Source organism: Schistocerca cancellata, chromosome 1 (assembly GCF_023864275.1).
Source record: "Schistocerca cancellata isolate TAMUIC-IGC-003103 chromosome 1, iqSchCanc2.1, whole genome shotgun sequence".
Taxonomy (NCBI): domain Eukaryota; kingdom Metazoa; phylum Arthropoda; class Insecta; order Orthoptera; family Acrididae; genus Schistocerca; species Schistocerca cancellata.
In genome coordinates, this window is record NC_064626.1 from 1,015,727,021 (window position 1) to 1,015,743,181 (window position 16,161).

Below are 16,161 nucleotides of genomic sequence, written 5' to 3' on the forward strand. Positions count from 1 at the left end.
CGCGAACCTTATTTTGTAAGTATGTGGAATAAAAACAGCGCTCAGTTGCGGAAGGTAGTAGTCGAAAGCTCTTGTCCTAGGTTTCAACCCATATAACTTGACCTTCTTCAGAAGTCCTATTACGTTTCAAACGCTGATCATAATGTGCCGCCAATAGGCTTAGATCAAATGAAAACTGGCTGTCGTAATTTGTCAATTTTTATTATGAATAAGCCTACCGCCGACACATCGTTATCGGAATTTGAAACGTAATAAGACTTCTGAAGAGGGTCCACTTACATTGGTTGAAACCTAGGTCGACAGCTTTTGGCTACCACCTTCCGCAACTAGCGGCTGTTTTTATTCCAAATATTATTTTTGCGCAGTTGCTGCTGCAGCTATGCTTAAGATCCTTATTTTGTTACCTTCATCCATAACACGTTTACTCATGGAGCATAGGGATGGTTGCTAGTTCTTACACAAATCTAACCCATAAATTGAACAGAAAAAAATGTCCGCCCCCGGTAGCTGCGTGGTCAGCGCGACTGAATGTCAATCCTAAGGGCTGGGTTCGATTCCCAGCTGGGTCGGAGATTTTCTCCGCTCAAGGACTGGGTGTTGTGTTGTCCTAATCACCATCATTTCATCCCCATCGACGTACATGTCGCCGAAGTGGCGTCAAATCAAACGACTTGCATCAGGCAAACGGTCTACCGATGGGAGGACCTAGTCACATGACATTTACATTTTTTACAGACAAAATACAGAAAGGTAGCATGATTATTAATATTGTGGTTCTGTTAAATTCACTACCGTGAATCGAACGCGGCCTCTACTCATCGCACACATACGCGTTCAATGTTCAGCTACAGAGGTGGACAAGGTAGCAAGGCAACGACATCTTTAATACGGTGTTTCTGTACGCACTTTTTCGAATAACTTAGTCATCATCATCATCATTTAAGACTGATTATGCCTTTCAGCGTTCAGTCTGGAGCATAGCCCCCTTATAAAATTCCTCCACGATCTCCTATTCAGTGCTAACATTGGTGCCTGATTGTAACAGATATTAATACTCGCCTCATGAACGTAAAATGTCGCTTGTTCTGCACAAATATGAAGAAAAAAGTATAAAATTAATGATAAGTCGATATTGACAAGTGTTTCGTAATTTTATTCACACAAGACTCGGAGGACACAAAACTCTGAGGTCTTGTGTTCAAACAGTTAGATCCATCAGAACGTCGTGGGAGAGACGGAGAGGGGGGGGGAGGGGGGAGGGAGAGAACGGGAGAGGGAGAGGGAGAGGGAGAGGGAGAGAGAGAGAGAGAGAGAGAGAGAGAGAGAGAGCAGTACGGAACAGACACAATTGATGAGGAGCAGCGAAATGGAGTGCACATAGCTTTCGCTAGCACTTTGATTACGTATGAAGAGTTAAGTTCGCAATCACAAGTACGGAGAAACTCCGTTAGTGAAATACAATCTTAAGTAGTTTTCCATCGATAGCGTTAAATACTCTTAAGTTTAAAGCACTTCGCTTGGTAATTCTGCTGTGGCTAGAATCATTCTGCTTGCATCTGTCCCACCCATTTCGGCACCCCTAAACATTCGTTTATTTTGGCGGAGTTCGCGTTAACTTGGCTCTTTGTATCCGCTTGGGGACGCCCGCTCGCCAGTTGAACTGTAGTTTGGGAAGGGAGAAGCTTAACAGGAAAAGTTGTTCCCGATCTGCCACGGCGGCGCTCCAGCCAAGAAAAGAGGTAGAGGTGGGGTGAAGGTGAGCGGGTGGGGGACACGGGTGCGTGAACTCAACAATACCTGGCCGGCGAGGAAGTCCTTCCCCTAAGAATCTGTCACAGACCGCGAGGACGGAAACGCTGCGCCAGCGGATCGCCCGTAGGCTTTTTCTGTGACGACAAATCCGATTAAAGACTATTTATGTCCCTCAGATGATTGTGTTCGCGAACAAAACATTGTAAAGAAAGTCGCAGTTTAAGAGTAATGCAGTTACTCGGCGTAACTCCATCCAGCAAGTTGCTAGAACAAGCAATCTGAAGCGGGCTTTGCGCGACGCAGCTCTGTGACAGAATTTTTCCCTTCGTTAGCTTCGTATAAACGAATTACACGGTGAACATCATGTTACGTCCGCAGTTGTGCAATGCTGTAACGCACGGTGGCAAAGGATTTACGTAACGCAGCGTTGACTTCACAATTCAGATGAAATTCTGTTTAAGGGTGGTAGAACGTCAAACGGGTCGACTTGGAGCAAGAGAGGCACCACAGGACATTTTAATTTCCAGTGCCTATACTTTTGCAAGTAAATTCATAAAACCTTGTCAGCATGACGGGGAACGATTCACGATTCACACTCATAGCAGAGGAAGTTCAATAGCATAACAAAATAAATTTTTGCACATGTGAACTTTCATCATTTTTTCACATATTATCGGCTGCATTTTTTGCTATAGATAAGCTTTTCTTCATAAGTAAGAGAGAGTCTTCCATGGATTTTGCACGGCATACAAACCATATTTAGAGGTGTATTAAACTCTTGAATTTATTTAATTTATGAAAAAGTGAATAAGCTGTTACATTTTAAACTTCATGTTAAGAAAAATTAAAATTTTTACCACAGTTTTTAATATGTTTGGAAAATTCCAGAGGTTTGTATTAAGGAGTTTGTGTTTAATAAGCATACCAAGTTTGAAAGTAACAGAATATTTGTTTTAGATGTTACATGTACCTAAGGACAGAAATTTGTCATAGGAACAGAATCTTCCGTCGGTTCATGGTAGAACAACATTATAATAATGAATGAAAAGCACCAGTTTGCTTTTTTTCTACAATATTACTTTTGTTGTTAACCGGTTTTCGGCTTACAAGGCCATCTTCAGACATTTACTGAGTATTATCACCAAAGAAGTTAAATGTTAGCATACAACATTGGAAGAGAAGTAACACATCTAGACTGAAGTAGAAACATACAGTAAATATCAGCTTTGCAATGTTATTTACTGTATGTTTCTACTTCAGTCTAGATGTGTTACTTTTCTTTGGTGATAATACTCAGTAAATGTCTGAAGATGGCCTTGTAAGCCGAAAACCGGTTAACAATAAAAGTAATATTGTAGAACAAAAGCAAACTGGTAAAAAAATTTGTGCTTTGTGGAACATGGCCCTTAAAGTTTCTGCTTGTATTTGGCATTCTTTTAGAACTGTCCAGCAACATGAGCAGGTTCTTTTTCATTTTATAAATGAGTTTTGTTCCTTTTCACATTCCTAATATCCTATGATGCATTCTTCTTGACTTTATCACCTCCAAAAATGATTTATCAGCTTTCACTACACGCTCTCTGTCTACCGCATAGAAAGCTTTGATGCACTTCCCTCCGAGCTTAATTCCCATTTTCCGTAAAACATATTTCCTGCTTTGTACACCATAATTAAAACATAAAACTGCATCATAAACACTAATAGCAACTGCATTTCTTCCTACAAAAATGGTTTTTGGCAATCTTTCCTATACACATGGGTTAAAACTTTCATTTGAGTTTTGGCGTATCGCTACGAAGACATTTCTTCAGTAAGTTTTCATTTGCAACGTCCCTGAATGTAGGTTTGAGGGCTTCCATAGTAGCTGCTGGTAGATATTTACTGTGATGATATTCTTAACTTACTTATGACAGAATAATGTTGTGCAAAGGGGTGTAAACTTAAAACCAAATAACGTGCCTTGTAATCTCTAGAATATATATGTTTTATACATAAAACTATTCTGGAAGTTGTGTGCTACAAAACAGGCATATTTTTGAAAAATCGATTTTTTTTTAAATTTTTGACATCCTACCCCCTTAAATTCATTCTGAGAAAAAGACATCAGGGGAAGAGACTTAAACCTGATTCAAAAAGTATTTGACCTACTCTTGAAGGGCAGCGTTATCAGCACCTGACAGAGTATAGAACAGACCGCATTTTTGGTCTTAATTTGGCCGGCTAAACGAATCGGACAATATCCAGATTTTTGGGGCGTTCGGATGTGACACTGCTTCGAATAGCTCTGAGCATTATGGGACTTAACATATGAGGTCATCAATCACCTAGACTTAGAACTACGTAAACCTAACTAACCTAAGGACATCACACACATCCATGCACGAGACAGGATTCGAACCTGCGACCGTAGCGGTCGCGCGGTTCCCGACTGAAGCGCCTAGAACCGCTCGGTTACAACGGCCGGCGATGTGACAGTGGTCCAATGTTGGATTGCAAAGGAAAGTGAGGCCGGCAAACACGTCTTAAAGATGCCGGTCGACCACTGTGACCACCGTACGGGAGGATCGCCGTTGTGGACACCAAAAACCTTGTTACCCCGTCTCATCTGCCCCTGCCATCCGAGAGTAAGTAATGGACTCCCTGCAACATTCTGTATCGTCCAGTCTCATTCATCGGATACTAGAAGCAGCCAGACTAGTGAGTTATCTTCCCTTATGTAGGCTGCTGTCAACGCCACAACACAAACGGCTGCGTTTTGAATGATGCCCTGACCATCAATCAGGGATTTATGATGCACAGTATCACATTTCCAGCAATGAATCGCGTTCCTGCACTACCCCAGATGACGATTGTCGATTAGTATGGCGCCGAGGCACAGTGTTGATACTCCTGGAGTCATGATTTGCAGAGCCAAAGGGTATGACTTAAGGTCACGGCTGTCAGTGGTTGTGGTAACTCTAACCGCATAACGGCAAGTCCCGGACATTCTGTGCCCTCATGCATACAATGCTCATCCTCGCGTGGCCCTTGTCTGAAACGTATGCGCTCAGCCGTGGGGCAATCGCTGGCGCCAATGATTCTCTATCTACACTATGTGATCAAAAGTATCCGGACACCTGAATGAAAATCACTTAAGAGTTCGTCGCGCCCTACATCCTTAATGCTGGAATTCAATATGGTCTTGTCCCACCCTTAGCCTTAATAAAGCTTCCAAACTCGCAGGCATACGTTCAATCAGGTGCTGGAAGGTTTTTTGGGGACTGGCAGCCTACTCTTCACGGAATCCTGCACTGAGGAGAGGTATCGATGTCGATCACTGAGGCCTGGCACGAAGTCGGCGTTCCAAAACATCCCAAAGGTGTCCTATAGGATTCAGGTCAGGACTCTGTGCAGGCCAGCCCGTTAAGGGGATGTTATTGTCGTGTAACCACTTCGCCACAGGCCGTGCATTATGAACAGGTGCTAGACCGTGTTGAAAGATGCAGCCCCCAACCCTGAATTGCTCTTCAACAGTGGGAAGCAAGAAGGTGCTTAAAACATCAATGTAGGCCAGTGCTGTGACAGTGCCTCGAAAAACAACAAGGGGTGCAAGGCATTCCATGAAAAGCACGACCACACCATATCACCACCGCCTCCGAATTTTACTGGTGGCACTACGCACGCTGGCAGATGACGTTCACCGGGCATTCGCCATACCCACACCCAACCATCGGATCGCCACATTGTGTGCCGTGATTCGTCACTCCATACAACTTTTTCCAGTGTTCAATCGTCCAATGTTTACGCTCCTTACACCAAGCGGAGCGTCGTTTGGCATTTACCGGCGTGATGTGTGGCTTATGAACAGCCGCTACACCATGAAATCCGCGTTTTCTCACCTCACGCCTAACTGTCATAGTACTTGCTGTGGATCCTGATGCAGTTTGGAATTCCTGTGATGGTCTGGATAGATGTCTGCCTATTACAAATTACGACCCTCTTCAACTGTCGGCCATTTCTGTCAGTCAACAGACGACGTCGACATGTACTCTTTTGTGGGGTACGTGTCCATTCGCGTTTACACTTCACTATAACATCGGTAACAGTGTACCTAGGGATGTTTGAGAGTGTGGAAATCTCGCATACAGACGTATGACACAAGTGACACCCAATCACCTGACCACCTTCGAAATCCGTGAGTTCCGCGGAGCGCCCATTTTGCTCTCTCACGATGTCTACTAAGGTCGCTGGCATGGAGTACCTGGCAGGTGGCAGTACAATGCACATAATATGAAAAACCTGTTTTTGGAGGTGTCCGGATACTATTGATCACATAGTGTAATTGGGGCAGCATTTCAGGCTGTTCTGACATGGGCATTTTCTCTTTGATTCTTCCCTTCTGGTTGTTATCTAAGCGCGGCGCTTCCGGCTATGGTTTTCTTCGTTTTCCGCTCCGGGGCCTAGTGGTCGTGCTCACACGTTGCTTGCCCATATGTTGTGTCGGTGAGTAGTGGAGTGATTGTGTTATGGAGGAGTGTTGGTGGCTCGCGGCGCTGTGTTATGATTTGAGGAGTGTGTCGGCAGTGGGCTGGTGGCGATGGCCTCCAATGCACTACCAAGTGTCTATATTGTCAGCTGCCGATGCTAGATGCCTATGTATGCTATGTGGATTCTCGTTGTTTGCTGCTACTAACGGCGGGCATCTGCTATTTCTTTGAAGTTGTGTTTTGTGATCGATCTGATCGTAACTTGCGTTCACAGCCAGAAACAGTGATCCGTATGTGATTATCCCCGCCGTGGCGGGAATAAGAAATTCACTCTTGGTTCCGGTATATGTTGAGTAGTGGTGTTAAAAGTGTAAAACACTGCTCAGTGACGGTAGCAAAAAAAAATGGTTCAAATGGCTCTGAGCACTATGGGACTCAACTGCTGAGGTCATAAGTCCCCTAGAACTTAGAACTAATTAAACCTAACTAACCTAAGGACATCACACACACCCATGCCCGACGCAGGACTCGAACCTGCGACCGTAGCAGTCACGCGGTTCCAGACTGAAGCGCCTAGAATCGCACGGCCACAACGGCCGGCTCAGTATGATGCATTGTGTTAGTACAAATGTATTATAAGTCTAAAATATTCTATAAATTTCACACATGACGCCCAGTACCAAGAAATACAACTTTGCGTCAGAACGCTATGTGTTAGCGTTTGCTGCACGCTCGTACCTGTTAAAGAAGGTGTGCAAGGTGTCGTCGCGTCTCTGCCTCTGAGTTGTGAATTCTTTCATAAACTCCCAGATTTTCTAGTAAATCTTGACTGGACTGTATAAATCGCTGCTCCAGTTCTTCTGCCATATCAATGGCAGTGCTTGCACACTTCACATCTGAGGTGACCTCAGACAGAAAAATCAGTGCGATTCGCGTCAGATAACCTTTGAGACCAAGGTACAGGTGCTTTTCGACCTATACATCTTGGACAGTGTTGGTGCCTTAGATGTCTCACATCAGAAGCAAAATATGTCGCTGCCGAACCATGCATCTGCTACATTCTTGAAGTAGGGAAGATGTGTGACACTGAAACACAGTTCTATATAAACTAAATGGTAAAAGTTAAATGTCAAATACATTTGCATAAACTAAGATAATAAGCCATGGACCTTACCGTTGGTGGGGAGGCTTGCGTGCCTCAGCGATACACATGGCTGTACTGTAGGTGCAACCACAACGGAGGGGTATCTGTTGAGAGGCCAGACAAACGTGTGGTTCCTGAAGAGGGGCAGCAGCCTTTTCAGTAGTTGCAGGGCAACAGTCTTGATGATTTACTGATCTGGCCTTGTAACAATAACCAAAACGGCCTTGCTGTTCTGGTACTGCGAACGGCTGAAAGCAAGGGGAAGCTACAGCCGTAATTTTTCCCGAGGGCATGCAGCTTTACTGTATGGTTAAATGATGATGGCGTCCTCTTGGGTAAAATATTTCAGAGGTAAAATACTCCCCCATTCGGATCCCCGGGCGGGGACTACTCAAGAGGACATCGTTATCAGGAGAAAGATAACTGGCGTTCTACGGATCGGAGCTTGGAATGTCAGATCCCTTAATGGAGCAGGTAGGTTAGAAAATTTAAAAATGAAATGGATAGGTTAAAGTTAGATTCAGATGGAATTAGTGAAGTTCGGTGGCAGGAGGAACAAGACTTTTGGTCAGGTGAATACAGGATTATAAATAAAAAATCAAATAGAGGTGTTGCAGGAGTAGGTTTAATAATAAATAAAAAAATAGGCGTGCGGGTAAGCTACTACAAACAGCATAGTGAACGCATTATTGTGGCCAAGATAGACACGAAGCCCACGCCTACTACAGTAGTACAAGTTTATATGCCAACTAGCTCTGCAGATGATGAAGAAGTTGATGAAATGTATGATGAGATAAAAGAAATTATTCAGATAGTGAAGGGAGACGACAATTTAATAGTCATGGGTGACTGGAATTCGAGTGTAGGAAAAGGGAGAGAAGGAAACATAGTAGTTGCATATGGATTGGGGCTGAGAAATGAAAGAGGAAGCCGTATGGTAGAATTTTGCACAGAGCACAACTTAAATATAGCTAACACTTGGTTCAAGAATCATACAAGAAGGTTGTATACATGGAAGAATCCCGGACATACTAAAAGGTATCAGAAAGATTATATAATGGTAAGACAGGGATTTAGGAGCCAGGTTTTAAATTTCCAGGGACATATGTGGACTCTGACCACAATCTATTGGTTATGAACTGTAGATTAAAACTGAAGAAATTGCAAAAAAGGTGAGAATTTAAGGAGATGGGACCTGGATAAACTGACTAAACCAGAGGTTGTACAGAGTTTCAGGGACAGCATAAGGGAACAATTGACAGGAATGGGGGAAAGAAATACAGTAGAAGACGAATCGGTAGCTCTGAGGGATGAAGTAGTGAAGGCAGCAGAGCATCAATTAGGTAATAAGACGAGGGCTAGTAGAAATCCTTGGGCAACAGAAGAAATATTGAATTTAATTGATGAAAGGAGAAAATATAAAAATGCAGTAAATGAAGCAGGCAAAAAGGAATACAAACGTCTCAAAAATGAGATCGACAAAAAGTGCAAAATGGCTAAGCAGGGATGGCTAGAGGACAAATGTAAGGATGTAGAGGCTTACCTCACTAGGGGTAAGATAGATACTGCCTAAAGGAAAATTAAAGAGACCTTTGGAGAAAAGAGAACCACTTCTATGAATGTCAGGAGCTCAGATGGAGACCCAGTTCTAACCAAAGAAGGGAAAGCAGAAAGATGTAAGGAGTATATAGAGGGTCCATACAGGGGCGATGTACTTGAGGACAATATTATAGAAATGGAAGAGAATGTAGATGAAGATGAAATGGGAAATACGATACTGCGTGAAGAGTTTGACAGAGCACTGAAAGACCTGAGCCGAAACAAGGCCCCGGGAGTAGACAACATTCCATTAGAACTACTGATGGTCTTGGGAGAACCAGTCCTGACAAAACTCTACCATCTGGTGAGCAAGATGTATGAGACAGGCTTAGTACCCTCAGACTTCGAGAAGAATATAATAATTCCAATCTCAAAGAAAGCAGGTGTTGACAGATGTGAAAATAACCGAACTATCAGTTTAATAAGTCACAGCTGCAAAATACTAACACGAATTCTTTACAGACGAACGGAAAAACTGGTAGAAGCTGACATCGGGGAAGATCAGTTTTGATTCCGTAGAAATATTGGAACACGTGAGGCAATACTGACCTTACGACTTATCTTATAAGAAATATTAAGGAAAGGCAAACCTACGTTTCTAGAATTTGTAGACTTAGAGAAAGCTTTTGACAATGTTGACTGGAATACTCTCTTCCAAATTCTAAAGGTGGCAGGGGTAAAATACAGGGAGCGAAAGGCTATTTCCAGTTTGTACAGAAAGCAGATGGCAGTTATAAGAGTCGAGGGACATGAAAGGGAAGCAGTGGTTGGGAAGGGAGTGAGACAGGGTTGTAGCCTCTCCCCAATGTTATTCTATCTGTATATTGAGCAAGCAGTAAAGGAAACAAAATAAAAATTCAGAGTAGGTATTAAAATCCATGGAGAAGAAATAAAAACTTTGAGGTTCGCCGATGACATAGTAATTCTGTCAGAGGCAGCAAAAGACTTGGAAGTGCAGTTGAACGGAATGGACATTGTCTTGAAAGGAGGATATAAGCTGAACATCAACAAAAACCAAAACGAGAATAATGGAATGTAGTCGAATTAAGTCGGGTGATGCTGAGGGAATTAGGTTACGAAGTGAGACACTTAAAGTAGTAAAGGAGTTTTGCTATTTGGGGAGTAAAATAACTGATGACGGTCGAAGTAGAGAGGATATAAAATGTAGACTGGCAATGGCAAGGAATGCGTTTCTGAAGAAGAGAAATTTGTTAACATCGAGTATAGATTTAAGTGTCAGGAAGACGTTTCTGAAAGTATTTGTATGGAGTGTAGCCATGTATGGAAGTGAAACATGGACGATAAACAGTGTGGAGAAGGAGAGAATAGAAGCTTTCGAAATGTGTTGCTACAGAAGAATGCTGAAGATTAGATGGGTAGATCACATAACTAATGAGGAGGTATTGAATAGAATTGGGGAGAAGGGGAGTTTGTGGCACAACTTGACCAGAAGAAGGGATCGGTTGGTAGGACATGTTCTGAGGCATCAAGGGATCACCAATTTAGTACTGGAGGGCAGCGTGGAGGGTAAAAATCGTAGAGGGAGACCAAGAGATGAATACACTAAGCAGATTCAGAAGGATGTAGGTTGCAGTACGTACTGGGGGATGAAGGAGGTTGCACAGGATAGATTAGCATGGAGAGCTGCATCAAACCAGGCTCTGGACTGAAGACCACAACAACAACAACAAGATAATACTAAACACTAAAGACAGTGTCGGCTCGCAATCATACATTGTCACAGCAAGAGACCGATGTGTACAAGCCATATATATATATATATATATATATATATATATATATATATATATATATATATATATATATATATATATATATATATAAGGTGTTACAGTGGATGCTGTGCTGAGAAATAATTGTTAAGAAAAAAATTCGGTACGTTGCACCGTTTCTGAGTTGTTTAACATTGAAGATAACCAATCAGGTCATTGCTGGTGCAAACTCAAGCAATGCATGCTCTGTGGAGCCGTTAGTTACCACTTATTGAAATACTCATTACCGCTAAAATACATCTGTTGGTAAATGATAAATTTAAGCTAGGTCAGTAAAAGCTACGTGTGCTCGGATTGAGAAAACCAAACGAAGTACGCGTTTGGAAACAGTCTCTAGCAGGCTGCTTGAACCTTTATGTGTGACGACCTGAACGGCGAACTACAACGCTAAGTAATTCGGAAACGGCGCAAAGTAGCATATTTTTTTCTTAACAATTATTTCTTAGCCCAAACTCCTCTTCAACACCCTTGCTAGGTCTTTATACAGTTTCTGACCACGCTGTATACTACAACGCGTGCTGCAAGTAACAGTTCTGAGCTTCACGGAAAATAGATGACAAATGGGAGGTAGTGGTACTCACCGACCACCTGCAGGTATCCCTGGCGACTGCGCATGGGGTCGGTGTTGAGCTGGCACATGTACCAGCCGCGGTCCGACTCGTGCACGTCGCGCACGCGCAGCAGCCACGAGCGGTGGTCGCCGTGCGACAGCGAGATGCGCGGGTTCTGCGTGATCACGTGCTGGTGAATCGACAGGATGGTCTGCGTGTCCACGCGCACCCACGCCACCTGCAAAGCGCAGCGGGCATGTAGTCAGGTGTCACGCCTGCGGCTCTGGGCTTTGTGGCAGACGGGAACAAGCGAAGGATAACTTCCGTAGACTACAAATTTTCTCTTTGTAGGGAAAAATAATTAATAATTAGAGAGGGTAATAAGATAGGACACTAAACAAGAACCAGGTAACGTATGACATGAAATGAGTAAATACTGTAAAAACCTACTTCGCTCTATTGTACACTACTGGCCATTAAAATTGCTACACCACGAAGATAACGTGCTACAGACACGAAATTTAACCAACAGGAAGAAGATGTAGTGATATGCAAATTATTAGCTTTTCAAAGCATTTACACAAGTTTGGCGCCGGTGGCGACACCTACAACGTGCTGACATGAGGAAAGTTTCCAACCGACTTCTAATACACAAACAGCAGTTGACCGGCGTTGCCTGGTGTAACGTTGTTGTGATGCCTCGTGTAAGGAGGAGAAATGCGTACCATCACGTTTCCGACTTTGATAAAGGTGGGTTCCGGAGGATAATACGGAACGCCGTGCTGGACCCCAACGGCCTTGTTTCAATAGCACTCGAGATGAAAGGCATCTTATCCACATGGCTGTAACGGATCGTGCAGCCACGTCTCGATCCCTGAGTCAACAGATGGGGACGTTTGCAAGACAACAACCATCTGCACGAACAATTCGACGACGTTTTCAGCAGCACGGACTATCAGCTCGGAGACCATGGCTCCGGTTACCCTTGACGCTGCATCACAGAGAGGAGCGCCTGCGATGGTGTACTCAATGACGAACCTGGATGCACGAATGGCAAAATGTCATTTTTTCGGATGAATCCAGGTTCTGTTTACAGCATCATGATGGTCGCATCCGTGTTTGGCGACATCGCGGTGAACGCACATTGGAAGCGTGTATTCGTCATCGCCATACTGCCGTATCACCCGGTGTGATGGTACGGGGTGCCATTTGTTACACCTCTCAGTCACCTCTTGTTCGCATTGACGGTACTTCGAACAGTGGACATTACATTTCAGATGTGTTACGACCCGTGGCTCTACCCTTCATTCGATCCTTGCGAAACCCTACATTTCAGCAGGATAATGCACGACCGCATGTTGCAGGTCCTGTACGGGCCTTTCTGGATACAGAAAATGTTCGACTGCTGCCCTGGACAGCACATTCTCCAGATCTCTCACCAATTGAAAATGTCTGGTCAATGGTGGCCGAGCAACTGGCTCGTCACTATACGCCAGTCACTACTCTTTATGAACTGTGGTATCGTGTTGAAGCTGTTTGACTCAATGCCCAGGCGTATCAAGGCCGTTATCACGGCCAGAGGTGGTTGTTCTGGGTACGAATTTCTCAGGACCTATGTACCCAAATTTCGTGAAAATGTAATCACATGTCAGTTCTAGTATAATATATTTGTCCAATTAATGGCCAGCAGTGTATCTTTATACGTTGTAATGCAGCAGAAAGTTCTATCACTTCGCACTAGCGCTCACGGCGTACCCCATCTTCCCGATGTAAGAGTGCTGGGTGCACACGGTCCCTCTAAGTGTGCTCCTCATTAACTGGTTTTGAACCTAAGAAGAACCCCTCATTCAGGTTCTGCGATGGAGACATTGCAGTGTTTCTCTGGTGGTCGACGTGAAGCCTGATCTCTCCTTTCTGCCGATTTGAGACGCTGTTAGAAGAGACGCACACGGTACACTGCATTTGAGGAAACTTTAACCAGAACACACTACAGTCTGAATCGACGGGCTAGTGGCAGACCGATGGCAGCTGCGCGTACGCTACCACGAGTGGAATACCAAAGAAGACTTAATCCGGTAAGAACGTTAAAAAAAGGATAAACACGCTTTGAGCTTTCCTATCTATGAAGTCTGAGTTATTTGTGCGTTTCTGCACGTGGTGATCAAGCCCAAACTTCAGTTAACTTTTTTTTTTTTTTAAATTGCCAGGCATCATTCGCTCTTTCAGTTTCGTTGTAGTGCCGTCTGACTCTAATTGTATTTTTAAATGTAATGGTTATAGATCCCCTGCCAGGATAAAAAAAATTGTGTGCTAGATTATGGCTGCTTTTGTTGGCCTTACAGGCACACGTCGTAATAACCCGGACTTCTAACACTCTTTATTGTCGTTGGGTTTAAGAAGTGTTTCTATGTAATCTTAATGGTTCCTTTTGTTAGTAGTTTTAAGCATCTATAAATTTTTACTGAGAATTCCGAAAGATTTGATATTGTCCGTCTTCATATTTTTTATTGTGTGTGTTCTACCTGTTTCCAGGCGTTATGAGTGTTTTTCAAATTCTGTAATTGCCACGTACTGTTAGATGCCAATTATGGAGCCAAGAATCATACTCGAAGTTTCATGACTTAAAAAAGAACAAATTCAGTGTGTGTTAAAGCTTCGTTGCCAACCGGTGGAAGGTAGTTTCGCCGAGCTATACGGATGACTCCGTGGTAGATGGGCCCCCACTACATGCGAATGCGGCCAACATGGTAAGGATAGAGGCCACCGTCGGTTTTCGTTTCACCTTACATCTACATCTACATCCATACTCCGCAAGCCACCTGACCTTACTCTCTTCTTAGTAGGAAAAAATTGAGATCGAAGAATCCAGTAGCCCTTCTTGAGCTCAGATTTACCGGACTCGTGTCCCTATTAATAATCTGTGTTACCGAGTCAAAAATTTAAATTCAGTAAATACAAGGTCGAAACACTTCCGACGTTTATAAATTCCTAAATAAGGTTTTGCAGTTGCAAGTCCGACTCCATGTATTAAAATTGCAAAGTGCGTCGTTCGATAGTAAAGGTATGTCTTTCCCGAGTGGGGTCGTGTGATCCTATTTTGACCATTACTCAGACACTGGTACTTTATCTATTGAAACATGTCAAACATTTGTTAAACTGTTGTAGGTCTCTGTTCGATAAGAACACCATGCCGGTAAACTTCAAATTTTGAACCCAGTACGTTGTCCTCGATGGTGAGCGTAAGGGTATCATTTGGAGTGACCCAGGGAAGTGTGGTAGGTCCGCTGTTGTTTTCTATCTACATAACTGATCTTTTGGATAGGATAGATAGCAATATGCGGCTGTTTGCTGATGACGCTGTGGTGTACGGGAAGGTGTCGTCGTTGAGTGGCTGTAGGAGGATACAAGATGACTTGGACAGGATTTGTGATTGGTGTAAAGAATGGCAGCTAACTCTAAATATAGATAAATGTAAATTAATGCAGATGAATAAAAAAAAGAATCCCGTAATGTTTTAATACTCCACTAGTAGTGTAGCGCTTGACACAGTCACGTCGATTAAATATTTGGGCGTAACATTGCAGAGCGATATGAAGTGGGACAAGCATGTAATGGCAGTTGTGGGGAAGGCAGATAGTCGTCTTCGGTTCATTGGTAGAATTTTGGGAAGATGTGGTTCATCTGTAAAGGAGACCTGTTTATAAAACACTAATACGACCTATTCTTGAGTACTGCTCGAGCGTTTGGGATCCCTATCAGGTCGGATTGAGAGAGGACATAGAAGCAGTTCAGAGGAGGGCTGCTAGATTTGTTACTGGTAGGTTTGATCATCACGCGAGTGTTACGGAAATGCTTCAGGAACTCGGGTGGGAGTCTGTAGAGGAAAGGAGGCGTTCTTTTCGTGAGTCGCTACTGATGAAATTTAGAGAACCAGCATTTGAGGCTGACTGCAGTACAATTTTACTGCCGCCAACTTACATTTCGCGGAAAGACCACAACGATAAGATAAGAGAGACTAGGACTCGTACAGAGGCATATAGGCAGTCATTTTTCCCTCGTTCTGTTTGGGAGTGGAACAGGGAGAAAAGATGCTAGTTGTGGTACGAGGTACCCTCCGCCACGCACCGTATGGTGGATTGCGGAGTATTTATGTAGATGTAGATGTAGATATGGTTCAGTTATTCTTCAAGTAATGCGCTTTATCCTTTAGCTCAAGGTAGCTTCAGTGTTCAATTCATGAACGAAAGATCGTGTAGTTGTAAAAGAAGTCTACGAATACAAGTCACTGAATGAGGTTGGATTCTTCCTACACGTGATCAGGGGGCCTGAATATGGCGTAGTGAAATTACATTCAAAATATAGACGGATGAAGGTGTTTCCAACTTTACATTTTACTTGAGTAGAGACGTTGCCAAGTTTTCGCATAATGGAGGCATATTAAAAAGTTTACGTGAAAATTTGTTCAGGAGAACATATTCAGGAGGGCTAGGAAAGGGCTAGTTAACCAGAATTTTGTATTTCTGTACAGACTAGCGATGAAACATTCTTCCAATATATCGAACAAATTAGGACCGCTATGTCAGCATTGTACTTAAAGGTCACCCAAGCAGAAGCTGTCAGTAATATTTTGGAGTGAATGCGAGCTGAAGATCGTTAACATATATTGTTTACTGATAAACGCGGTACCTCTTGACAGTTTCTGCATAAGTGTGGAGAGCATTAGCTTCAGTAATGAAGAATGCGACACAGGGATCAAGTTCAAGAGCCCAACTTTAAAACTCATTTTGTCTGTAAATAAGAGGGAGGTGCGACTCTGTACAACAGAAACTGTTATAATTCTACTAAGACCTGACACC

The 16,161-nt window shown here is 43.3% G+C and overlaps 1 protein-coding gene across 1 annotated transcript in view; it reads right to left on the bottom strand.

Moving 5' to 3' along the window:
* The window catches only part of LOC126121660 (lachesin-like), a 1,053,745-nt gene that overhangs the window by 82,681 nt on the left and 954,903 nt on the right, over nt 1–16,161 (bottom strand). The window contains exon 5 of the mRNA XM_049915085.1: nt 11,336–11,543. Coding sequence (XP_049771042.1) covers nt 11,336–11,543 — 208 coding nt within the window. The remainder of the gene's footprint in view (nt 1–11,335; nt 11,544–16,161) is intronic.